The 27,054-nt window shown below is 39.4% G+C and overlaps 1 protein-coding gene across 7 annotated transcripts in view; it reads left to right on the top strand.

The window, feature by feature from the left end:
- Positions 1 to 24,631, top strand: part of MSANTD2 (Myb/SANT DNA binding domain containing 2) — a 28,694-nt gene extending 4,063 nt beyond the window's left edge. Inside the window, exons 1-5 of one of the 7 annotated variants that reach the window (XM_030840084.3) lie at positions 10,656 to 10,832; positions 14,736 to 14,825; positions 18,728 to 18,827; positions 20,426 to 20,486; positions 23,086 to 24,630. In XM_030840084.3, the coding sequence (XP_030695944.1) occupies positions 18,752 to 18,827; positions 20,426 to 20,486; positions 23,086 to 23,938 (990 nt within the window). In that variant the 5' untranslated portion in view covers positions 10,656 to 10,832; positions 14,736 to 14,825; positions 18,728 to 18,751 and the 3' untranslated portion in view covers positions 23,939 to 24,630. Of the gene's footprint in view, positions 1 to 10,655; positions 10,833 to 14,735; positions 14,872 to 18,571; positions 18,828 to 20,425; positions 20,487 to 23,085 lie in introns of those variants that run through there. The other 6 variants (XM_030840070.3, XM_030840060.3, XR_011377638.1 and 3 more) reach the window with 6 other exon arrangements.
- Positions 24,632 to 27,054: the final 2,423 nt, after the last annotated feature.

Here is a 27,054-nt window from a genome sequence, read left to right as displayed (position 1 = left end):
TGTTTGGTTCTAAAGTTTTGTTGCCTTTTGTTCGTTTGCCAGAAGAAATTTAGTCTGCTAGCAATTTCAGCCTAATTTTGGAGTCAGATTAACAAATAGGTGGTTTTCTGTTCTTTTCTGTAGACCTTGTCTTCATATCTCCATTCGCCAAATACTTGAGTGTTTACTGTCTGCTAGATGTTAGGACGAAGAACTGTAATGTACAGTCCGAGAGCTTACAGTGCAGTTGAAGTCTGTAAACACACAACCAAAGCTAAAAAGCTGTACAAGACAACACAGGGGATAGTATGCAGTGCAGTACTTGATTGAGTGTCGAATGACAGAAGCAGACAATAAGTGTGATAACTGCAAAGGAGGGAGAGATCTCAGCACAGTCCATACTGTAGTAGTTGAAAGACCTATCTAGACTTGGAATTCATGGAAGCATTCACTTCTGAGCCAGATGCTGTATTCACACTTCAGTCAGCTAATCTGATGCACTGCAAAGCCCATTCTCAAGCCCCATATTTTTGGGTGTTCTCCAAAAATTTGCCTCTTGAGGTTTGGCTTTATGTCTTTGAAACAGATGTGTACTTTTAGCTCTCCCTCAAGTTGAAATGCAAGGTGATTGTATGACCTGAAAAACTTGTTTTTGCTGGATCAATGCTGGTTGCCCATCAGGTAAATTTAAAAGTGGTAGGGAGTCTTCTGCCTAGCAAACAAGATGATTAATCTTTTAGGGACTTTGCTTAGATCTGTTCATCATAATTCATCATAATCTTTGGAAGAAATATTGTACTTTAGCAGACAAATCACAGTATAGTATATGTGGTCTTCATTTTAGCTATCAAGACTTGTCATTATTTGTCTGTGAGAACCAATAGGGCAAAGATAACTTGGAGCCCAAAGATACCATTGTCCCTGTTTAAGCATTTTAAGACTGTGTATCTCTGAGGACTCTTCTCTGGTGTTTGCAGACAAGACTTTCCTTCTGCATTATTGTTGAAAGATTTTCCAGAAATACGGTATACCACTCAGAGAGTTGGTAAGATTTAGTGAGATTTGTCTCCTTCCATTTCTGTTGTTCTAAAGTCATTGCCACCCGAAAGCTTGTGCGTTCCAGTGTTTTTGTCTGCTTGTGAATCTGACAAAGGCTTGATATGTATCCTAAAAGAATAGACCACCCTAGACTCCTAGCCATACATTTATATTTAGGCTTTCAGTTTTGGAGGTAAGGGATCTAGTAAGCACATGTTAAAACTGTGCATGAACAGGCAGGCATCTGAGTTTATTTCCTGGAGTTTTGGGAAGTCTACTGAAGAGTGGAGTGAAATATTCTGGATCCTTCATTAAGAGGATATATAAAAGGAAAAAAAATTAGAAAATCCATAGTACAAAACAGTGTAGTTCAATAAAACTTTCTGTAATGTTGGAAATGTTCTGTATCTGCTGCAGTTTGGTGTGATAGCCACCAGCCACATGTGGCTGTTGAGCTTTTGGAATGTGGCTAGTGTGCTTGAGGAACTGAATTTTTAATTATATTTCATTTTAATTAATTAATTTTTAAATTATAAATAACTACATGTGGCTGCTAGTGGCTACCATATTGAACAATGTAGGTAAAAAGTTATTATTCAGAATATTAAAGAAGTCTTTATTTTATGAAAGGATTCTCTTGGCTATACACTCAAACCTCCAAAAGGAGCTCAAAGTTTCTTCTTGCCCTCCCTGTCTCTTTACCCCTGAGTAGGAGGAACCTCGTAGAAGTCAAGAGATATGGTCCACCATCACAGGAAGAGGAACTTTTCCTGTAAGGAATAAAGTATTATAACCTGAGTTGGCTGGAGCAAACCATGTCATATTCTTGGTTCTCTAGGACAGTGCTGTCCAATAGAACCTTCTGTGGTGATTTGAGTGTTCCGTATCTACACTCTCCAGCAGCCACTGTGCAGTAGCCACTGGCCACAGGTGGTGATTGAACACTTGAAATGTGACTGTGAAACCAAATTTTTAATCTCAATTAATTTAAATTTAAATAGCCATATGTGGCTAGCTAGTGGCAATTACATTGGCCAGAACAGCTTTGGAATAATGATGATCAAACTTTTTTGCTTATGTAGTCCCCAAAGAGTTTTGAAATCCGTGCACTCTTGAACATTTTAAAGCTGACATTAAAATTTTTTCATCATATGTTTGAAAGTTTATGGGAAATTAACAGGATATAGGACATATTAAATCTAGTATAAGATGAGTAAGATGAGTAAGATGAGAATTGGCTGTAAAATTTATTGAATAATGTACCCTGAATCTGAAAGATTCACTCCAATTCTTATCTATAGGTTTTATGAAATATACCTTGAAAATGTTGATGATCAGACAGTATTCCACTTACATTTAAAAATAAACAATATCACTAACCTATATTCCTTTGGCTATTCTAAATTCAGCAGCCAAGCTTCATGCCTAAAAAATACATGCAAGACTGAGAATGACAGGAATCCCTAAGGTTTAAGGTGCCTTGATCAGTCATTAAAAAAGGCATATAGGTACCACAATTAAAGACCACTGCTTTAGAACTTTGAGCGTCTTTTCGATATCCTTCTTGGTAGATGTAGAGGGCCTGGGCCCTCGAATTCCACTGTCCATAGGAAACAGGAGAGAGGTGTGGAGCTTAACGGTTGGCTGAAGTCCAAGCACCTGGGGGAGGATTTGGAAATCTTACCCATTCCCTGTCATCAGACTATTCTGACAGATTCATCACAGGGTTTCTTTAAATACTAAGGTCTGAAATAAGGACTTCATTTCTTTTTATTACTCACCAGCAGATACTAGAGTGCCTCCTGTGGGAGGCCCTGGAAATACAGCAGTGTACCATTTACTGCCAAGGTGTCCGCCTTCCAGGGCAGGAGTCAGGCTGCTAAAGCGCCAGTACTGTGACCACGGCCCAGGTGTTGTGTGGACGTTAGGCTCATGGTGCTGCAGGCACACACAGGGAGGGCATGTCAATTTAGGCTTTCAGGAAGTGGATCGCGAGGGTGAGGGGGGACTACACTGGGCAGAAGAGAATAGAGATGGATCACTAGTTGGGGTAAAAGCCCAGAGGCAGCATGGCCTAGAGTGGTGCAAACTGCAGATACAGTGAAATCTATTTTGTCCAAGAATCCAAAGTTGGAAGCATCCAAATAATGCAGTTCCAAACATTTTAAGTGATCAGCTATTTAAAAAGTCATGCCTTTCCGTTGAAGAACAGTTTGCCGTAGCGCATGAAGGTATGCTGTAGACACCATGAGTGACTGTTTGGTGGTGTCATCAAGGACCTTGTCAAAGGGTGGAGCCGATAGTTTTGGGATAACCGCGGACATACCAATTCTAGAAATTTATATGTTTTGATAAATAACTTTTATAGTTTGAATTGCAGTTATGCAAATACCCATTATCTAGCTCATTCCTTAATTTATATACTAGAAAGAAAAAACAAAGCAATGCATCATTTTGAACATACAACAAGAAGAAATATATTTTACCCTGTGGCCTAGTACTCACGTAACATACGTATATGTGCATAAATATATACATGTATATGTATAACTGAAACAAACTTCACAAAATAATAATGCTTATATAGCATTTACTATGTGTCATCCACTGTTCTTAGTGCTTTACAAATATTAACTTATTTAACCCACGTAATGACACTATACTTAACTGTGCAGTACTCTCTGGTATGTTCCATCCTATTTGAATGCAGATCTTCTAGCCCCAGCGCCTCTTGAGTAACATAAGTCTGCAGTGCAGCATGTGCCGGCACCTGGCAGGGCCTCTTTCTCCAGCTCCCCCCCCACACCGCCAGTGCTTTTCAGCATTGCCTCCCCTGGCACCCCGGCCCCTCTGGTACGTCATCTTTCCTCTACCCCAGCCGCACTCTCAGTGTCTCCGGAAGTTCCCTCACCTAAAACAGGTGCAAAGAAGACCTGGGAGGATGGGGGCGACCGCACCCACTGGTATTGGGCAGCGGGCTTACTCCTTGGGGACTGGCAGCTCAGGGTCACGTTGGTCCCCACGTGGGGCATGCCCCGGAGGCGGCAGGATGGAGGAGCTGGAGGAACTGGGGAAGGGGAGACAGGTTAAAAACTCACATCTGGGGGCCAGCAGCTCCCCTCCCCCGCTCCTACACACGGACCCCCGTCACTCTGTTTGCCCCTCCCCCAACCTTCACACTCAGTCGCTTGGGGGAGAGACCTGCCCGAACTCCCACGGGTGCCTCTCACTTACCCAGCACATTGAGTTCTAAAGTCTTGCTGCTGTGACCTCGAACAGTACCTTGACTGTCTTGCAAGTTCACAGAACAGAGGTAGGGTCCGGAGTCTTTCTCCTGGAGGCCCTGCAGCCGCAGTGACACATTCCGGGAGGGCATAGGGTAGACCAGGGATGCTCCAGGTTTGCTTGATGTGACCCCACTGATGTGCGCCAACACCTGGTGGGCGGGCGTCACACCCCCCATTATTACTTGTCTGCTCTGTGCCCAGGGCTCAGCTAGTGCCCCTCCCCCAAACTGGGGGTCTTCAAATGCCCCTCACCTGCACCACCCCCTCTAACCTCTACCAGCTCTCCATTCACCCCTGTCTCTCTAGCTACCGTCTCACCAACCCGGGTGCTCTGCACCAGAACAGGTCCTGTTCCCCTGGGCGCTGTCTCTTCATCTCCCACTTGGGGTGTTTAGAAAGGTGCCCACAACTCATTAAAATTGCCCAACGTACTGATGGGCCAGAACCTGCAGTTAGATAAGAGAGGAATGGAAGAGAATGAGGTGAGATCAAGTTGAGAGATCATTGTGCTACTGTAGACTTAAGGTATCAAAACTCCAGAAACATCATTAATTTGGAACAGGTCATGTCCCAGATATTCTGGTGAAATATTTTACACTGTGTAGTTCTAGACAGCTGGAGCCTAGGGTTTGAGGGAAAGGGTGAAAGGAGGTAGGAAGCAGTAAGAAATGAGACAAGAGACATAAACACGAGGTCAGATGATGGGCTAAGGAGTTTGGACTTTATCCTAAATTATCAAAGAATTTTCAGCTGGGGAGTGGCATGGTTCATCTTAGGTTCCAGAACTGGCTGTAAGGCGGAAAATGAATTGGAAAGGGTGAGACTGGAAGCACAGAGACCATTTAGAGGCTCCTTGCAGTGAGCTAGACAGGAGGTGAAATAAAGCAGTGGCAGTGAAAATGAAGAGAAGAGAACAGATTTCAGATATACCAAAACTAGTGGAGCTGTTTCGGAGAATCTGAAAATTCTAATTTATCGGATTTATTAGATCTTAACCTGGCATACAACTCACTATGTACTTCTCTACCAACTCACCCAGAGGATTCTTAGTTGTAGTCCTCAGAGATCATCACAGTACCTCATAGCCGAAGTTTTAAGAATTGGTTCTTTTTTTTTTAGCCTTGCCACATGGCACGTGGGATCTTAGTTCCCCGACCAGGGATCAAACCTGTGCCCCCTGCAGTGGAAGCGCAGAGTCCTAACCACTGGACCTCAAGGGAATTCCCTAGAGTTGGTTCTAGAACCCAATGAGATCCAACTAAAGCACTGTTTTAGGGCAGTCCTGTCTGTGTTACATCCAGGCTATATACAGACTCTCTTGATTCAGATCTAAAATTTCAAATGTTAATTGTCATGCAGGCACTCTGAAGTCTGCTCATATCACTAGGATGAGGTGGAATAGCAGTCCCCTGTCCCCTACCCTTTGGATGGTTGTATCTGTGTAATGTTTACAAAATGTTAAAAAAAAATGGGAGAAAAAACTTCTTGAGTTTCAAAAACAAAGACCAGTACCATAAAAAGCTCTAGATTTTAGACAGTTGTTAGGATTGCCCATTGATTATTAGGTAGTCTTTAATCTTATTTCTGTTGTGGGGATTATGCAATGTGTTCTTCTGCCTGCTGTTTACCATTGCAAAAACTCCCTTCAGTGTTCAAAATGAATGCTTAATGACTCTGTACCTCGTGTGCTGCATATGTTACAAATTATCTGGGGTTTGTAATCTAAGTGGCGTCTCCCCCCTATTGTTCTGAATAATTGAAAAATGTCTTCATATTGGAATAAGGCATGTATTTAAATCTGTATAATTCTTACCTATTCGTAGTTGAGAGAGTCCTTGAGAGCCAATGGAAATACTTTTTTTTCTTGGCACCAATCAAGTGAGTGTTACCTTGTCACTTAGTGGGTGGGATGTGGTGTTATTTCTTAGTAAAATACAGACCTGTGTTTATTCTCAGACATCTTAGGAATAACAGCCATCATCTTATTTTTATATATGTGTTCTTGGCTGTATTCATAAATTACATTTTTTGAGCTACCAAATAATACTTCATTCAGTATAAAGTGATACAGTAGAATGGAAGTTATTTACCTAGATATGTTTTCTAGTTGCATTTTCTCAGCCTGTGTAAGATGACTTTGTTGTAATAGCCTGAATTTTTGAAACTCACAATGTTGTTTCTCTACTATCTACCTTCAGATTACTTCATTTATCCAAAAAGTCAATTATGTTTGTACTTGATATTAATAAAACCAGAATAAAGTTCATACCTACCAAAACCTGCTTTTATCATTATTATTTAAAATTTACAAATACTTTTCTCTAAATGGATAGAGCTGGTTTATGATTTAGAAAGAAGAGTGTGATAGGTCAAAAAGTACCTTGACCTTATATTTGACCTCTCAACTGCCACATACAGTCTTGAGGAGTTTTCATTTATTCATTCATTTAGCGAAAATCTATTGAGCCACTTCTGGGTGCCAGGTACTGGGAATACTTCAATGAATAAAACTGAAAAAAAACCCCACCTGTCTTCAAAGAGCTTATATTCTGGTAGAAAACAGTATATTTTAAATATGCTAATTCAAAACAACACAATTAGAAAACCGCTCAAATATGATATTCCTTTATATCAGCCTCATTGACCTTAGAAAGTTTGAGCTCTCTACCTTTCATTATGCATAAGAAATAGAAATTCATTTGCCTTGGCTTTATTCAGAATGATTTACATGATTTCATATTACACCTTCTTATTGTGATACGTTCAGTTGTCACTTTTACCCCTCCAAGCAACAAAGTGCCATATTGTTGGTATTCATGCAGTCATTGGATAATAAGCACGTCTGTGCTGGTCCTGAAGGTGCAGTTTTCAGCAGAAATAGGTAACGTTCCTTCTCTTTTGTGCAAACTAGCAAACATGGTTAATAGTTGGACTTGAGAAATTAGAGTTGTGCCAATTTTAGAACAATATAAAATATTTTTAATATAAATTACGTAAACCACATTACAAAATTAAGAGAAAAAAGCAAGGGAAGAATTTTACCCTCTCCACTGTAGCATAACTACGTATCTGTGAAGTGTTATTTTTTAAGAAGCGGTGAATCTGATTTTAATTCCAGTAAAATTTCCATGCACCAAAAATGAGAGGTCTACATGCTTTTTGTTTTATTGAACTCCAAGAAAATGTAAAGGTCATTCATACTTCTTATTTGATTCATGCCTGCCACCTGCTTCTTGCAAACAGGTTGCCCAGTGAGTGAGACCAAATCCTCACTCTGGATGGGTAGTTAGGATTCCTTTTTTCTCCCTTGTTTATGTATCAGTGTGTTAGTCACCATATTCTTGCTAAGACTATAAACCTTTGAAAATGGTTAAATGATTGGCTTTTAACTATAAATGAATAAATATGAAGTTGAAGCTGTGATGACAAAGCCAGGTGTTTATGAAACTTGACTAATGTGTGGCAAAAACATGTTTGTATAACAATGTTACTTAACATGTAACAAACCTAAATCTAAACTTTTACTTATAGATTTCACATGTTATTAAACAAAACCAACTTTATACAATATTTTTTAAGTACTAATAAAACTAAAAAACAGAAAAATCAAGTGAGCATTCTTTTAATATTGGATGGTGTAGTTCAGCTGAAACTTACTTGCTTTTCCAAACAAGGTTCTGATACTGACTGCTACAGTAAGGTTCTTTTGAGTTTGTTATTCTTACCATGTGCTTAGTGATAAAACTTTGCTGCTACTTTTTCTCTACTTGAACTGACCTTTACATAAGGCACCTTGGTCTCCAAATGGTCGGACTGTCATTTTTGTAATAATAACAAATAGTTAACATTTACTGAGTACAGGCTATTAAGCAAACACTGTTTTAAATGCTCTGCTTGAATTTTTTCATTTAACACAACAAATCTATGATGGAGGTACTGTTTTTAGCTCCACTTTACAGATGGAGAAATTGAGGCAGAGAGAGATTAATTTGTCTCATGTCACAAAGATAGCAGGTGGTGAAGCCAGACTAAGGAGTGTGACTCCATGCTCTTAACCACTTGATTATACTGTCACCTTGTGAATTATCAGCCCACCTTTATTAAAATTTGACAGTTGAACTAATATTTTGGCAACAATGAAATCATAAAGTCATAAATGCCAAAAATACCAAAATCACATAGCAACACCCAGATGGACATCATTGTGCTCATACATGCTTCTTGTCATAGAAATGAAAACACAGATTTAAAAAATTCTTGCAGATAATTCATGGTGTCCTAAGTTTGTAAACACAGTGAGAAACATTGATTTGGAAGTCCCAAGGAAGAATTTAAAACAAATGTTGAAACATAAGACTTTTATTGTAGAAGGCTCATTCAGTCATGCATTCAAGCCTTTATGTACGTGATGGTATTTATTGGACTACCAACTGCTCTTAAAGGAAGGAAGTTTGACATTATAGAAGGAGAAACATTTACAAAGTAGAATTACTTTTTGACAGTAAAAGTGAGTAAGGATGTGGCTTACCAAAGGAGGCCACGGAGTGTCCATTATTTTATGCCTGCCATTGTTCACCTGATGTGTAAATGATTTGGATACTCTTCTTAGAGATGATGAGGATGAGACACTGTCTTGTATAATATAGATATACAAAGAAGGGAATATGCATATGAAGAAAGCTAAAAACAGAATCAGAAAATGAGAAATCAGAGTACAGGGAGTATAGCAGGTAAATATGGTTACTTCAGCTAAATAGTAAAACGAGCTATGAACTTCCCGGCAACCATGGCAAAAAGGTAAATACAGTGACTTTCTGTACTTTTCAATGTCTGCAGGAGAGAAGCATACCAGGTCCTAGTTTTGAAAGCTAAGATGAATTTGCATTAAGGACACTGTGATAGTGACCTTGGATAAGCTCTTACCTTTCTCTTAGTTCTCTTTTCTTTTACATAGCGATGCATCACATATCTTCTGTGATATGTAATATACTGCCCGGACCCCTCCTCCAGGAATGAGACACTGGTGCATCTCCACCAGCTGCCTGGAGCACTGATTGGTGATGGCTTCTGGTTGGATTTCTCCCAGGAATTTCCCGTTGCCCAAGGTTAGGCTCCCTCTCCAGTGGCATCCAGGACCCAGTGATTGGTCAGTGCTGAAATACAAAGGTACAGCCTCCTTGCCTCAATCCAGGGCAACTCTGAAGGGTCATCCAGGTTCCATACTTCACTTTAGGATTAACCGAGGCCTCTGCTGCAACCGTGAGTTACTTCAACTCGTCTCTCTACCCCATCCTGCTCCTCGTTTGCTCACAAGTGCTGTTCTGAAGAGCCCTCCGCTCTAAGCCTCCTGCACGGTCTCCTCAGTGTCTGTTTCCTGGGACCCTCTCTTTTAGCCTTATTGTAAAAATTAGAAATAATAAGTGTAAACTGCTTACCCCAAATCTCAGCACATGGTAGGCACTGAGAAAATGGTAGTTATGGTTTACTTTCATTGCATGGGACATTGAGCCACCTGTGGAAATGTTTTGATTTTTGTAGAAGGTACAGACATTTTTTCATATGGTGATTGCTTTTAGCAGTCCTCATAAAGGTAAGAGTAAAATATAAAAATGCTACCAAATGAGCTATAAAAAGTGTTATGATTACCTGAATTTCTTTCTGACAACTTCCTAAATAAGTTCAGGTTGCCCAAGGACAGGCACCTAAACTTAAAACAGGCTTATTTTCAGATTTTTCATAGAAAGTTTATATGTCAGGATGTGAAGATGTATTCTTTTCATGCATTTATGACCTATAGTTTATACCACGTAAATGAAAAAAAAATTTTTTTTAAACCCTTTTAAAGTAAGTTAATATTTACCAGGTTTTAACAGTCGACTGAATCTTGACTTAATGCTTGTACCCAGATATCTTGATGGAGGATTTCTAATAACCTTACTTTTTAGATGATTTTATCTTAGATGTCCAAATTAACTTTTTTTTACAACCAAATACATAAAACTTACTAATGGGAAAAATTCTGTATTGTAAGTTATCTTTGCATCATAGATGGTAGTTTTTAGTAACAAAATAATTACAAAACAGAGAATCACATGGTCACCATACGAAAGGAATCAAGTGACCTGTTTCAGGGGTGAGCCTGCTCTGCATAAACATTGGTCTTATGAGTATAAGAAAGTACCTTTGTGTTTGGGAAGCCATACAATATTGTAATGATAAAGGTCCGTGAGGATTTTTGGAATGTGTGTGTATGTGTGCACGTGTAATGCCTAACCTTTAGACACGGCTGATTACAGAACAGTCATTGCGTGATGCACGGCGTTTGTATGGCAGGACTTTAAAGATGAATGGCTGTCACTGCTATCCTAGATATATTTTAGGTAATTCTCTTGAGTGTGTTTTCTAGTTCTCACATACTAATAAAAGTTACCATTTTAATATCATCCAAATACTACTTCTAGGTGGTGCCGTGGGATGGGAAGTACTGAGAAAAGATTCAACAGAGATGCTAATGTAGCAACGTCAGAGGTAATATAGGAGGTCAGATGAAAATAACCTCTAATTCAAGTCAGTGCTTTACCAAACAACTGATTTCTTTTCCCTTTTAGGTGGGAAGTTCTAGATACATAGTGTTATCTGACTATGTTTGATGACTAACTACCTGCTGCTTTTGTCTGAAATAGTTAAGTAGTTCAGTAAACCGTAATATTTTTACCTGTCTTGTTCTAAATGGAGAAGCCCTTGAAGATGTCTAGAAGGGTTCTTGTATCCCAACGAAGCCCTTAAACATGACCATACATACTAGGTATAGATTATCTAGTATTGCTGCCAATATGAGATTTTGTATGAGTATCTGTATGATTTACATACAGAGTAGAGTTAAAAGCTCTATGGCCATATGAGTATAGTTCCTTGAGCAACGAAAGGTATTTGGTTCTGACAATTAGTATTGTCCTCCTTGAGGGCTTTTTTCTTCATAATCTGAATGGATTACGACCCTCAGCTCCTAGCATGGAGGAAGCTAGAAAGCTTAGGAGTTGATACTCAATGAGAACAAAACTTCCTGAATGATTTGTTCTATGCAAGTATTTCTTCCTCATGAAGACATACTGACCAGTTATAGACACAAAAGTGAGTCGTTGATAGGCGGATTCGGGATGAAACGCAACTGATAGAATTCAATCCTGGACAGTTCCCCACAAAGACTAAGGCTCCAGAGAGGCAGGAGCTCTTGGTTTCTGGTGGTCATTCTTCTGTTTGACCCTGTTAAAATCCAGGAAGCAATTGAATCCTTTTTCCTTTTCTGTCTTTGACAGAACTACTGTCAAAGAATATTATATTCTTGAATATTTTATTTAATTTGTAAGGCATAAGAAATAATAAAATTTGGACAGGGTTACAGAGCTCCATTTGGCAGGTAATCCCGCCCGCCCCCCCAAAGAAAGTGTAACATGGTAGATATTTAAAAATAGCCTTGCCCTCTGTTGTTAGTCCTCCTTTGTTACAAAGAAATTAATTTGCTTTGCTAATTATAACTGTAACTGTTTTATACCCTTTAGGGCTCCTACTTTTTTCAAAAGGTTTTAGGAGTCCTGCCTACCTTGGATTTATTGATTTTTATAAATATAATCCATCGTTGTGGTTAACCAATGAGTTTCCTGATTTTCTTTGCTAAGAAATGTTTGATCTTCTTGGTAGTGATTTACTACTTTAAAATTACCTCAATTCATTTAATAAATATATATTGAACAATCCTTATGTGATAGGCACTATTCTGGGCTCCGGGAAACAGCGAACTAGGTAGACATAACCGCTACCTCATGGAATTTACAATCTAGTGGAATAGCTTTCTTAGGATACAGTAACATTTTGTGAGTGGCATTTGGTAATTTTTCTATGCAAATCCCTTTTGAAGGAATACTCACTTGTCTTGGGGCCTCCACTCCGCATTTGTTAATTAGACCTAGATGATCTCTAAAGTTCTTTTCCATTCAAAACTTCTCTAATGTTTTGGAGGTTGGAACCTGGTTTGCTATCAGAGCGTTGGGCAGCTCCACCCGCTCTCTGTCAATCAGTGTATTACAGAAAGTTTTAGAAAAGAGGCACTTGGCAAGGATGGTGACACAGATAGGTAATTAATAGTATTAAGTGCTGCAGGAAAGTCAGATGAGTTAAGGACAAAGTTTGAGGACCGTTGTTCTTAGTAATTAAGAAGGCATTGCTGACCATGACAGTTTCAGTGGAATAATGGATCAGATTTTGATCCCATTGAGTTAAGGATTGAATTAGTGTAGACATTGCCTATTCCTTTGAGTCCCTTTAGTCTTCAGGCAGTGTTAAAATGGGGAAATGTTAAGGCTTAGCCATTATCCACTAAGGAAGGTAGTCAAGACTTACTTTCCTATACTTGTTTCTAGGTGTGTGCATTTCCCTAAGTTGTTACCTTAGGTAATTTATCTAGCATCTCTATTGATAAGTTAATCAGATAGTGAATGATCAAGTACTATGTGCTACAACTGGAACAGATGATCAACATGTTATGAATCATTTATTATTGTTTAATTGCCACTTCAGAAAAAACATTTCTTCCCCAGCAGGTAGAAAAAAAGCGCTATATTTTTGTGAAGAGTAAGTTGATATCCTTGTATGCTTTTACTGATAGAAATTGTTTCTTTCAAGAAATGGCAATTTTGCTAATTTACCTCTTAAAGGAAATATTAATGCTGCTTTATCTAAATGAGCAGGATACTGAGGAAACTGGAGAAGTTATTCTTGAACTGGCCCCAGTCTCCAGACTCTCTTGTAAAACCTATGACACACACTAAGTCTACCTCATTTTAGGGTTTCTGACTAATACCTATTATATTTTTTTACGGAAGAAACAACCACATGGCGTAGAGCTGAGTTTCTTAACCGAAGGTTCTTGTATGAGCTCTTCAGAGAGTCCATGTTCCCCATGACATTGTGTGGAACAGTTTTGTATGTGTGTTCTTCTGGGGAGGGAATCCAGGACTCAAAAAAGTTAAGAACCTCTGCTCTGGAGTGGAAAAGGAAAAGGAAATCTTAAGAATAAAAAGGTTTGTCACTTGCCAAAACTTCTGTAGCACTAAGAACCGGGGAGTGTGAAACAAGTGCTGTGTTTTTGGTTTTGGTTTTCCTCTTGGGGTTTTTGGTTGGTTGGTTTTAAAGGATTAGGTGATTGGCAAGTCAGTTTGCCAAATTTTAATGTACAGAAAACCTAGTAAAGCAGGTAGTAAAGCTGCTACTGGCCCCAGATGGATTTTACCTTAAGTGACTTCCTCATCATTAGTTACAGCTCTGTGTCAAAAATATATATAGCAATTTATACTATGTCCTTAATATCCCTCTTACTGTGCAGAAATGTTTTTACAGTTGTCTGCCATTTCAGGGTTTTTTTTCCCCCTGCATTTGTGCTCACAGAAAATAAAACTTAAGAAATCTTGAGTCTTTCTTAGAGATATTGAAATAAACTCAGTATTGTTCTGTTGCCTCAGTTAACTAAGAGCAACTAATTGCAACACAGTAAAGCAGTAGCTTTAGTTTAAAGGAAGAGGATAGATCTATTTCACAAAGGCTTCTTTTGCTTTGCAGTACACATCTGCTTAGGCTGAGGTACTGTTCTTAACACTTAGAAACAGTCACTGGAGATTTGCTCCCAGTGTAATTTCCCCTATCTCTTGTGGAATATAGTATGTGATTTTTAAGATTTTGTTTGCAAATAAGTATATTCTTTATTTAATCATGTGGGTTAAAGAATTTTAAATTTAATCATACTTAGTTGGCAGAGGGTTAAGATAAACTATAATATGTAAGTCATTTCTCGTATGGCCAGTTTGACAACTACATTTGAAAATCTGTTTCACTGCTTGTTTTTTCTTATAACACTGTTTCCTGCTGTTATAACTAAGCTGTCCTCCCTGCAGTATGACTGTTTTCATCTGACATCTTAGACTGATCATGCCGGTGTTTTCTAAACAACACGTTTATATGGCAGTTATGCCTTATTTCTGTTCCTCCCTGTTATATATCCTGTTCCATCCACAGACAGTTCTGTTAGAACAGTGGTTTTGTCATGGTGATGATTTTATGATTGTATGAAATGGGGCACATTTTGAGAAAATGATTGAGCCAGTAGCAGAATTGGTTGGCATGTGCTCATATGATTTATTTAGCTTGCTTCCTACTTTGCCATACCAGGGAGGAATTCTATTCTCCCCACTTCTTGAAAGTCAAAGGAGGGATTGGAGGACACTGAAACAAAAGAAACCTTATTTGTATCCCCAAAGTAGCTTATATAATATCAGGAAGGGCTTTGATGAAACCACTGGCCCTACTTAAAGATCTTATTTTCCAAGCCTTTCATTATTTTATTTGCCCTTTTCTGAACTCTACAATTTCCCTCTCTTGTAGCTGGTTCGATGCCCAGAACTGAATGCTGTGCTCCAGCTGTGGCCTCACCGGTGCTGAATAGAGAGGAAGAGCCACCTTCATAGCTTACATGTGATTCCTCTGCTTATACAACCCAATACTGGATTTACTTACTTTGGCAAGATAGTTGCATTGTGCACTGTATTTAATGTTACGTGTACTGTAACCCTGGGTCTTTCTCTGCATTGCTGCCGTTAAACCCCCAATCCTGCCAATCTAAAACTCCTGCCTTTGTTTCCCTGCCCCATCCCCTACCTCCAGACTCCCCTTACGTTCATCCACAATGAATGTCATCTTTATTCTCTCATTTTCTTTCACTGTAATCTTAAACTTTGGCAAAACTTTCCCTCTGTCTATAAATCGTCAGTTGTCAGCCATCTGATTTTTCTCCCTGCTTTGGTAATGGGACGTCCTTCACATCTTTCCTGTGGTACTTTTCCTTTCCTAGTCATTGAACACTTGGCACGGTGGATTTACCAAGCATTCACTTGGCATTTCTTCTACATCAAATACCTTTGGACTTCTCTGATCTGACCACGTGGTCAGGTTGTTTCCTATACTTTAGTTCTTCTGTTCAGATTTTTTTGACTTCTCCTGCCCTCTATCCTTATAACTTCACTCAGGATATAGTATTATCTCATAGCTCTTGTCCCAGGGAGGAGACAGTAACACTGATTTACCATGGACATTCCTAACAATAAGGAAAGTGTTCTTCTTCACTGTGACTAGAATAGTCTTTACTAATTTCAAGCAAATTCTTTCCCTTCTGAGATCTTAATTTTTAAAAAAATGCTAGAGCTAAGTGACTATAAATTTCTAAGATGAGTGAGGTAAAGGAAGAAGGAAGAGAAACAAGGTTTTTGTGTTGAACAGGAAATGGTTCTCCAAGGAAGCTGAATTGAGGTTCTTGTTGGGTTTGGTACAGCTGTCCAAAATGGGAGGCAAGACTCCGTTTTTCCTAGATTCCAGAGCATTATCTTAATCTAAGATTTACAGTAGGTGTTAAGTTGGTTTATTTAGGACTGTTGACAGAGACACACAATCACTTAGTTATATGCTTTGGTTAATCATGTAGAGTGTGGAAAGTGTAACCTTTTCTGATTTATTATGGATGATAAGGATTGGAAGGTCTCCATATGTCCTTTTTATCCATTTCCAAAGTCCCTCTCGTTTATCTAAATACCAGTGTTTCTTATAGTAGCAGTCAAGCTGATGTTTAAGTTCCTGCTTTTTTTTCTTAGTTGATATGTGCTATTTAAACAGCCTCTCCTTGGATCTGTGGTCTTTACTGAATCCAGAAGATACGTCTTTTGCATATTTACGTCTTGAGAGAGTTAAAGTCAATTTGGAAATCTTTCAACACATCAGATGCCTATCATATGGATTTAGGAGTTACCAAACATTTTGCATTCAGACCCCTAATAGATATTTTACATATCAGCATATTGCACTATTAAAGTGTATTTCAAAAGTACACTACAAAGTAAGAGGGGGCAAGATCTGTTAGGCTTTTTTGATGAAATATAAAATATATCATCTGACTATTCTTCCATATCTAGAATGCTTAGATATTTCTAGTTTCCTTATTCATAATTACACAAGCCAAGTGAAATTTTAAGCTCGATTCGGTGGTTTCAGAGAAAGTAAATCTTTTCTGTGGTTTCCCACCATATATAGTGTCAAAGATTGGTGGCTTTGCTTACGCCTAGGTCACGTCCTAAGTGTGGCCCCTTCCTTCAAAGGAATGTTAGTTTTATTCCCTGACTTCTGAAATAACCCTCCATGACAGATCCAGCTGGGCTCTTTTGTGTGCTGAATGCCTTTCTCTAGGCGGCCAGTAAGTAGTGAGCAGTGGCATGGTTTCCATCTCCATTTATGGCCTTGGAAGGGTGACAGGGACATGGCTGGGACTCTCCATTTACGGTCCTTGCAGGAGCTGAGAAGAGTGGCTGGGGTGTTCTTGGAGGGCAGAAAGTAGACATTGTGAGATAAAAATAAATAGGAGATGTTTGCAATTCAAATTCCAGTCCCTGGGGGGAGGGCAGAGGGCACCGGGAAGGGGAGTGTGTAGGAAGTCAGATGAGATCTGCTGCAGGCATTTGTCTCCTTCCATTGGAAGGGTTGCTCATCACACGTTTCCCAGGTTCATTTCTGATTTGTTCCAGAAAGTTGTGTGTTACGTACTTGTGACTCTCCTTTACAAAGAGAGAGGAGGAACACTAATTAAAGTGTGGCAGAAACCTAACTTCTTTAAGGCATCATTTGAGGCACCAGAAGAAATCTCCAGAAAGGGAGAATGAGGCAGGGGATAGGCTGGCTGGTTTTAGGACGGGGTGACTCTAGTCACTCCTCTGCTTTTGTCAGAGGGAGATCATCATCCGTGTCTTAGGTTTATTATTCCTTTTGCCCGTCTGGATTTCTGGCCTCGAGGGACAGATCTGCAAAGTATTTGACAGAGTGTCTTCCTGTAGCTTATCAACTGCGATTTAAAGGTACTGAACTTCCGAGGAGGCCCGATACAGATTATTCAGAGTTGTTTTTGTTTGGCGAGAATAGAGGACGTATTGGCTTATGGAGAGTCATCTCACATTCAGGAGAAGTTTATGGTCCGGCTCATGTGTGTAAAGTAAGCCTGAGGTGAACTTGTTTGTCACAGCTGAGTTAGAAAGTATTTGGAGCCACCAGAGAAAAAGGGTCTTGTCTGTCACAAAAATCCTCAGAGTAAAACCTAGTAGAGTGGAGAGGAGAGTAGAAGGAACAAAAGGAGACAGCGATGGGACAGAGGACGAATGTAACTAAACTAAATTTGGAACTAAGGCACAAGGACTGGGACTAAGTCCTTGATTTATCTTTTGAAATGTCGTGTAAGATAGCATAAGATGTACCATGAAACGAAGGAAATCCTCAGAAATATGCGTTAGAAGACCACGAAGCAAGTTGAAGCGTTGTGCAAGATAATAAAACTATCCAGGTTTCATCTGCGGATTTGCATAATGATATTTGCTGTGTGCCACAAAAAAGAAGTGAAATAACACCCTTCCACCTCACTTCCCCCGCAAAAGGAAATCATGGGCTTCGTTTGTTGGTGTGTTTGGCTGGCGGTTTGAGTTGGTAGAATAGACTAGTGTTATCACTGGCTAATTTTTAGATGTAGGTATCAGTGTATTTCTTGATGATTGATGTCTGAGACTGGGAATCTGTAGCATTATTGATTTGATCTCTTTTAAATTTTAGCAACTTCCCCAAAGACAGAGTGAGTTAGTAAAGATTATGGACTATGTAAGTAACAAGTTTTACCAGCTGATTTGTTTAGGCAATTGTTTTTACCCTGTGTTCCTTCTTATCAAGGGTAAGGAAGGTTATATTCTTTGCTTTGGGAAATTCTTCTTTCTGTCCTCCCTCCCCTCACTTTTTCCAAATTCTGGGCACAAATAGCAGCTCTTTCTTTTCTGTGGCAGGTGTGCATCCTATTGGCTGGCTGGTATTTCTTGTTTTCCTTTTTTTTTTTTCTTACTCTTTTAAAATGGGGGTGGGGGTGTACAAATACGTGTATGGGACACATGCAATAATGTTGTAATGTTTCTTGTTGTTTAATGGATAATTAATTGCAAAGTAATTGTTTGAATTATAACATGTTTGAGTAAATGCTAAATTAGTATTTTTTTCTAATATAATCATGAATTTAAAATCTAGCATTCCTGTAACAATGTGTCTGTGTTTGTCTGTCTGTGTCTGTCTAATAGTAATTAATATCTGTGGTCCGTACCTGGAAGAGGAAGTACAGCTTTAAAGGAATAACAAAAGACTTTGTGTCTTAGACCCTTCGCAGGTGTTACAGTCGGGTGAAAGAACATGGTGTTGGGAAAAGAAAGAGCAGTTACACATTTGAACAGTTGGAACAGGTGTTTGGTCAGGGAGGATGGGATGCTCAGCCCTGCCAGCCTGTACTTATTAACAGTAGTGGCTTGTACCAGGAGCTGGAGTCAGATGGCAGCACTATGGAGGAGTATTCACAGGAGGACTGGGGAAACCACAGTCAGGATCTCCACGGCTATCCAACAGATCAGGAATTGGGTAAGAGAGCCAGTATCTATGTTACTTCTGTGTGTGTGCACGCGCATGCGCGTGCACGTGCATATGCATATCTTTATATGTGCACAGGTACTTCATATCTGTAATATCTTCTTATACCATTCCCACTGACAGCACAACGCATATAGCCAGTCTATTTGGGGCAATTTGGGCATCCTTAAACTACCAGCCTAGAGTTTAGTGACTTGGGTTCCACAAAATTCCTAAAGACAGAAGAATTCCTAATTCTGAGCTGCACAAGGAAGCTCAGTGACAGGCTACGCAATTAAAAATATCCTGCACCTCTTAGTTCTAAGATGACTGCTAAGAGTGTTGACTCTTGGCTCGACTGGTATAGATATAACTGTCTTTTCCTTCCTTTATCCCCAATACTTTTATTTTTCCTGACTGTGATTTGCAAAAGGTCCCTTTCCAGGCTTCAGTCTGAACAATCAATGAAGGGAAGCCTTGGTTTGAAAGGAGCTGATATTTGAACATTATCAGGGATCATACTCCTTCAAACTCTGTAAAGGATCCCATCCCAACAGTAGCTGGAATGATTTATTCCCAGTCTTCCCATTAAAAATGGAAAACAAAACTCCTGGCCATCAAATCTAAACTTGTGTGGACTAATTAAGAGGGTGTATGTAGTTGTTTTTCTTTTTTCTTTTCCGTAAATGCTCCAATTTTAGTTTTCATAATTTGCAATTACTAATCAAGTTTCTGCTGCAACCTTTGTACATTCCTAGCAAGTTGTGTAATGAGTGCTTACTTGTAAGTAAATGTTCTCGCTCTCCAGTGAAACTCAGGTAGCCCCCAAGGAAGGATAAGTAGCGTTGGTACTGTAAATGTGCCTCCCTAGCTTAAGACAAAAGCCAATGGGCACTATGTTACAGAACTCCTGATGACAGAGAAATGCCTAATTCGAAAGAAAAAGGATTAAATGTTAATATTTCTTGTGAATGCTGTATCTAAAGGAATCTCTCAAATATCAGAAGAGAGAGGGAGCGAAGAGGTTATAAAACTGTAAGACTAACACAATGTAAGAGAGAGAATTGATGACTAGAAGAATAAGAAGGGCAGATGCTAAGTGATCACTACCTCTTAATTTCAAAACGGTACTAAGATCTAAATTACTTTGGCATCCTCTAACTCTGGTTTTGCTGGAGAGAGTTAAGTCACCTAAACCTTTGGGGAAAAAAATGACATGCATAGTATATATTGATCCTGATATTAGGGGAATAATTGCTCTCTAAAACCTACATAGAAAGTCTAAATAGAACAGAATTATTTTCATTCTCGTTCCTTTAAAAATCATGTTTGCCATGAAATTAAGCTTTAAGCTCCTAGCTAGAAATCCACGGGTGACCTTGAAGAATTTTATACTTGTAGAGCTGGTTTCTGATCTTGCATATAAATGTATGCATCTCATTATGTAAGAGTTATATTTATAAATCTGGCATTGGACAGTGTTTGACACTAGAATTAAGTTCTCGCATTGGAAAGCATGGAACAAACAGTAGACATATAGCTGCTCAGCTACATAAATGTATGCCACCACTTAGGAAAATATAACTTTTTTCAAAACCTCTGTTTTTCAGATGAAATACCTGTCACAAAGAGAACATTAAAAATAAAACAAGAGTCTTCTGAAGAAGCACAGTAAGTAGATGTTCCACCTTTCTACAAAGTGTATTTACCTAAGTTTAATGACAAAAGTCTTGCTGTAATGAAGCATGCTGTGAGAGTTACAGCCATGCCACTGAGAGAGCATGTCTAGTTGTTCTTCCTCATCTTTTTAGCCTAAGTTTTCCAGTGGTTAATCCAAAATGTTGAGAATGTTGTATACAACAAGAAGAAATAAATATATGAAAATAAGCGTGTTTATGGTATTTTCCTGTGTGTGCATGTGGTATTTGGATGTTTAAATATGATACAGAGATAAGTCACAGGGCCCAGAGTTTGTCTGGGGTTAAGTGAAGTGATAGGAGGGCCAGAGGGACACTTAAACTCCTTATAATATTCCATTTTGGGACTCAAAAAGCAAGTGCTTAGGAACTACAGGGGAGGCCCAATTGACGTAACTAGGGATGAACTCAAGCTTCACAGAATTGGTGTCACCAGTCTCAGACCTCCTGAACTTTTCCCACGGTTGGAACTTCAGAAATACAACAGACAGTTCTCAGGAACTGTTTCAATAACTGGATGTAGTTCTCATTGTGCTCCATAGCTGTGAATAGCTCATCTGAGGCTTGAGCCCAGGGAGCTTCAGGCCGAGATCAGATCAGTGGGGCAGGAAACTGACAGGCTCTGCAGAAATGTCCTGTGTGGCTGCCTCTACTCCAGGTTTCAGCTCACAGGGTGAGAGGGTTCTAAGACGCAATTCATTTCCCAATGCAACAGTTTCCTCAGAACTGTTCCTTATTGATGATTTAGGGCTATGACAGTGCTGAATAAAATAACTTCATTTGGGCACGGGATCTTTTCACTCTGGGTTTAGGTGGGATTAGCCTGAACTAGCTGATATAGCCTGTAGTCAGATACACCATCCTTCACCCACGAAGAAGAGTCACCACTTACTTATCAAACACCTACTGTATGTCAGGCATAGGAGTACAGCAGTGAGCAAAACAGACAAAAAGCTCTGCTCTCCATCCCACCTCCTTAGCCGAGTCCTCCTTGAGATCAGTGAAATATTTTAAAAGAGGACAGGAAGAATGGTAGCTATGAAAGATAATTTTTCTTTAAAGCATTGACCCATGCAGAAACATGGTCCTATGTCTTAGCCTCACAAGCACCACAATCTAAATATTAGAAAAGTGATCGAGTGCCTTTGTGTACTCTGAGAAGAGAAGCAATCTCCAGAAATGCAGTGATTTCATCCTGATGGCCACTTAGATACCTGAGTAGCTTTCAAGACAAACTAAAGTGTGGAGGATAAGTCCAGGGCAGTCTTTGGTTCAAGAAGCAACTGATAACAAAACATTAGCTCTTTGCCATCTTGAAAAGAAAATCAAGGAAAGTAAGAGAGAATGACTATGTGGAAGGTTCCCCAGTTTGTTCCAAAAGCTCTTCCAGAAGGTATGAGCATTTAAGAATAAAGTTTCCAGGATCTGTCGCCTTCCAAGAAGCTGTTAGCAAACCACCATTACACCCTCTTTTCTTGCCTGTGTTTGATTGTATGTGAGTGTGGTAGTTGAGTATTTTTGTAGCTTAAACCTGTGATTGATGTCGAGTGTAATTGTTTGTTGCTAAGTTGATACTTAACAAACCTCAGTCTTCCAACATCAAAGATGTACCCTACCTGAGAAATATCCTCATATAAATGTACAAATCATCATGAAGTATCCGTTGGAATTACATGAATTAAGCAGCACGTGAAACAAGAATTTCCCTGTACTTTGTCTTCTTCTGTTAACTGTCCAAATCAAAATTGAAATAATTTCTATACTTTTGCTTCCCTTTATAAAATATATTTTAGAAAAATCTCAATTCATTATCTGGAATTTTTTTTCTCTTAAAACTGAAGCTTACTAATGGAACTTTTTCATCTGAATTCTCAGATCTTAATTCTGTGCTAAACTGACAGTTCTTTTAAATTTGAGAATAGTAATGTATTTCAGACAAATAGAAGAAAATGTCCTTTTTTCATGTTTTTGTATCAGATCAATAGTCATAATCAGTTGTATATTTTCCTATGGCCAGCATGTATGGGCCAAACTTATTGAACTTTCAGAATTTCCAAGTTAGAAATTAATGTGTTCATTCTTTTAAGTGATACCTACTGGTTACTTTTCTGAATACAGCATCCTTCACCTGCTTTTGGTAGTTAGGTCTGAAGGTCATCATATGCACTATACTAGCCACTTTAAAAAGTACATGATCCTTGGTTTCTGAAATCCTAGGGTCTTATGTATCAATAGTTACTAAGTGGAATACAGCCAGACTTCAGAAGTAATGGAAAGCAGTTTTTCACTAGTTCCTAGGAACTTCCTAAGGGTGAGCATGTCTCAGATTTTAATACTATGATTATCTAGACTTGCGCAGTCCAATATGGTAGCCACTAGTCACCTATGGCTATTTAAATGTAATTTAAAATTAATTAAAAACTTAATACCTCACTCACACTAGCCACATCTTAAGTGCAATGGCTAACATATTGGACAGCACAGACACAGGACATTTCCACCATTGCAGAAACTTCTACTGGACAGTGCTCATCTAGACACCTGAAGAATCTGACTTTCATTTCTCTTTCCAGGAAAAGAGACATCATGCAGAATATCATACAGATTTTGGAATCAGTACAGTTGAAATGGGAACTGTTTCAGAGCTGGACAGACTTTTCAAGGCTTCATCTCTCTAATAAACTGGCCATTTTTGGAATTGGTTATAACACCCGTTGGAAAGAGGATATCCGTTACCATTATGCTGAGATCAGCTCCCAGGTGCCCCTTGGCAAGCGACTCCGGGAGTACTTCAATTCTGAGAAGCCTGAGGGACGGATCATCATGACCCGAGTGCAGAAAATGAACTGGAAAAACGTTTACTACAAGTTTTTGGAGATCACTATTAGTGAAGCGCGGTGCCTGGAGCTGCACATGGAAGTTGACTGGATACCCATTGCCCACTCCAAACCAACCGGTGGGAACGTTGTTCAGTATTTATTGCCGGGAGGCATTCCCAAAAGCCCAGGCCTTTATGCCATTGGCTACGAAGAGTGTATTGAGAGGCCCCCCTCGCCCCATGTGGAGCGACATTCCGTGGACCCAGGAAAGGAGGGCCGGGTTGACTTGGAAACCCTTTCAGCACAAGCCTCACTACAGGTGGAAATAGAACCTACCCGAATTATCTATTGCTACCTCGGGATCGCTGAGGTCAGGACTCTGCAGCAATGCTTATTTTTACATTTCCAAGCAAATACCAAAACCTTCAGCAAAGATTGGGTCGGTATTAATGGGTTCTTGTCTCAGAACTGTATTGTGGATCCTGGAGTTTCCCCCAAATCCATCTATATCAAATTTGTAGAAGTAGAGAGGGATTTTCTTTCCGCTGGCTCTTTAGTTGAGTGCCTGGAAAAAGCCATTGGCTACCCCTTAAAATTTAACAACTGAATGTCATCCTTCATAAGGATTTGGGCTCTTACCTCTCTCTTCTCTACTCACATCCTGTTACCCAGACTGTCCCTCATCCGGATGCTGCCATCAGACTTCATGGAAACTCTTTCCACGATCGGGCCAGTACAACTAAGAAATCATAGTAGACTTTGGGCAGAAAAAACAGACCTCACCTGAAAATGCTCATTTTGAGCCAGCAAGCTATACAGCGGACTTGCATGGTGGGTCAGTTGTTTCTTTTTTAAAAACAAAAATCAATTTTTAAATGGATTTTAGAGCCCTGATGTAAACAAGTGTAGGTACATTCCATATTGGACAAAACTTATACTTTGAGTTTCATATGAAATTGAAAAATTGTATTTTTTTCACGATGTTTCATTTTTACACATCTCTATGTCTCTATATAAGTATTATTTACAACCTTGAATAAATAAGCAATAGATAATGGCAAGTTAAATCTTGAGTCACAGTAAATAAGACTGTTTTTCAATATTACCCTTAGCTACTATTGTATATAATTTAGAGTTTCATTTTTTTCACCAATCAAGTGTTTTGCTATTCCCAATCAGTGTTGCCTGCAAAGACCTTTGTTTCTGTGATGTACCAACTTTATGGTTGTGCTGCCATTTAAACTTTTTTTTAAAAAATCATTAAAGTAATTCCTGGCCTCTTGGCGTACTAGTGGAGCTTTTTGTAGCAGAGTGTGGTCGCACTGGCAGTGGGACTGTGCTCTGACTTTACTGCTAGGGATGAACACAACAGAGTAGGGCAGCTTCACTTCCTTTCACTCTCTGTACCCCACTGACCAATGTCATTATCTCTTGTCAGAGTAACAAAGGTCATTGGACATTTCATTTTGTGCTACTTTTTAAAAAGCTACAAAAGGATATTCCTTTCGGCCCTACGTACATGAATTTGTAAGAGACTCTCATTCCTCATCTTTACACTCAGTAATCAGGGGCAGCTCTCTCAGGAGCACAGGTGGAGAATTGATGTCATCATACTTCCTGTAAAAAAGGAGGGAAGATCTAATAGAAACATCCAAACAAAAATTTTAAGTGATCCCTATAGGATAGGAAACTGTAAGGTATCAGTCCATTAGGAGGGTAACTATCACATTTAGATCTTTCAGTGATTTCTGTGGGTCAACTAGCACTCCAGTTGGAGGTTAGTACTCTTGGCTAAGAACTACCTTACTAGTGGAGTAGTCAAGGGTCACTTTGGTCTCATGACAGGGACTTGTTAGATTGGTTATTTATCTTTAATGATTCCCCCAGCATCTCTCAGGTACTCTACTTTAAATGGACTGCAAATCCAGGTAAGAGCTATAATTCTCCCCGTTTTTCTGTACTATTGAAGATAAAATTGCATATTGATTTAAAAAATGTTCTTTCCTGCAACCTGAGTTGTCTTAAATCAGTGGTTTTTCTCATTCTGACACCTCTTGGTTGGTTGATGCTTATTTATTTTTCTAGTGACTAGAGAGCTTATAACCAATGGGATGACTTTTATTAATGTCATTTGAGTCTAGGTTTATGGAGTTGGCTGTTTCCTGATGTGAGCTGCTAAAAGTGGGTGCTAGTTCATGGAGAGTATAAATAAATATCCTGGAATATTTGAGTGCAGCACCTCTTCTCCCTGGGCACAGGCTCTAGGTATGGGCTTTAGGAAATTCTCATGAGTTTGCTCTTCTTTGGAACTTGGAATTATAGTCCTAAAGACCGAGGCTTCATTGACCATTTTGTAGCAATAATCTCATAATATTAGTGCCAAGTGCTGCAGGAAAAAGCATTATCACCAGGAGTAGTACATGGCATCCCCCAAACTTTGCCACTGATCAGCCCTAAAACTAACATTATGCTTCATTCATTTCTTCCCCCATCCCGCTTTTCACTGCTGTTAGTTACTTAGCAGGGGCAGAACATTGGGAACATTTAGTGAGGATGTCTGAGATCTACCTAACGTTACTGAGAATAGGGCATTGCTGGACCACTGTGAGCAGCACAGAGTGTATGGCAAAGCCTGATCCAATATGTGTTTTCACCATGTGGCTTGGGATGGGTGGGAGGTAGGGGCAAGAGGACAAAGCTGGGCACTGGAAAATGGTGACTTGGAAAGAAAGTACCTTCCTGATACTGAATATCCATTCTCTTTGGCCAGGACAATCTAGAAAAGAGGACAGCAGGGTGTCAGATAACTATATGAGCATTTCTAAAAACAAAAAGACTATTTAGACCTTAATGAAGCCTTATAACTGATTCCAGGAGGATGGAGACACTACATTCAAATGTAAGAATCAGCATTAAAAAATACTGTAGAGATAAAAGATGAGGTATGACTGGGAGAAACACTAGTGAGCTGCAAGTCTCTTAACATATGAAACTATGAACTTAGCTCTTGCACACAACCTGTTTATTCAGGTCACTCACAGATCATCCGCACTAACCTTCCCATTTTACACAAGGGTAGAGAGCAATGTTCACCCTAAACTGCATCTCAGCAAAAACTTCCAGAAAGTAATAGAACTGCTCTGCTAACTTCTACCACTTGACTGCCTCAGGGTCAGCAGAAAAGAAGTGGCTGGAGTAGGAGATAGTATAGAAAATTCTTTGATTGGGTGAGAGCAGTGGAAGAGTCCTGAAGGGACTGGCACTGCCTACAAATCTTTATTTGTATCTTTACTTCTGATGTTGTAAATTATCTGGGGTGCAAATTCTGGAACGTTAGCTACTGAGAGTGAATGTTGAGGCCCTCCCTGCCTTACGTAGCACTTGATAGGGATGAGCACAGCCTCTGTAATCAGATGCTTTGGTGCTCCTGGGATACAACCAAGAGCACTGTACTGCTGTTTTTGGAAGGAATTACTTATTTGGGGTAACCTAGGCCTGACCTGGAAATAAAGGAGGGATGTTTACAAGAGGTGCTTTGCAGTGAAGACCAAAGTAAAAAAAAAAAGAAAAAAGTGTGTGATAGACTAGACAAACCAAACCAACAGCACCCTCCCCCCCATATATATACACACACACACACACACACACACACACAATCTACTTGACAATTCCAAGTTTGTAGGTCCCTGCGTAAGGATATGAGACTAGCAGTTACCTATTCCT

This window comes from Globicephala melas, chromosome 8 (genome assembly GCF_963455315.2).
Source record: "Globicephala melas chromosome 8, mGloMel1.2, whole genome shotgun sequence".
Taxonomy (NCBI): domain Eukaryota; kingdom Metazoa; phylum Chordata; class Mammalia; order Artiodactyla; family Delphinidae; genus Globicephala; species Globicephala melas.
The sequence above is the reverse complement of the archived record's forward strand: the minus strand, read 5'-3'. Positions and strand labels throughout refer to the sequence as shown.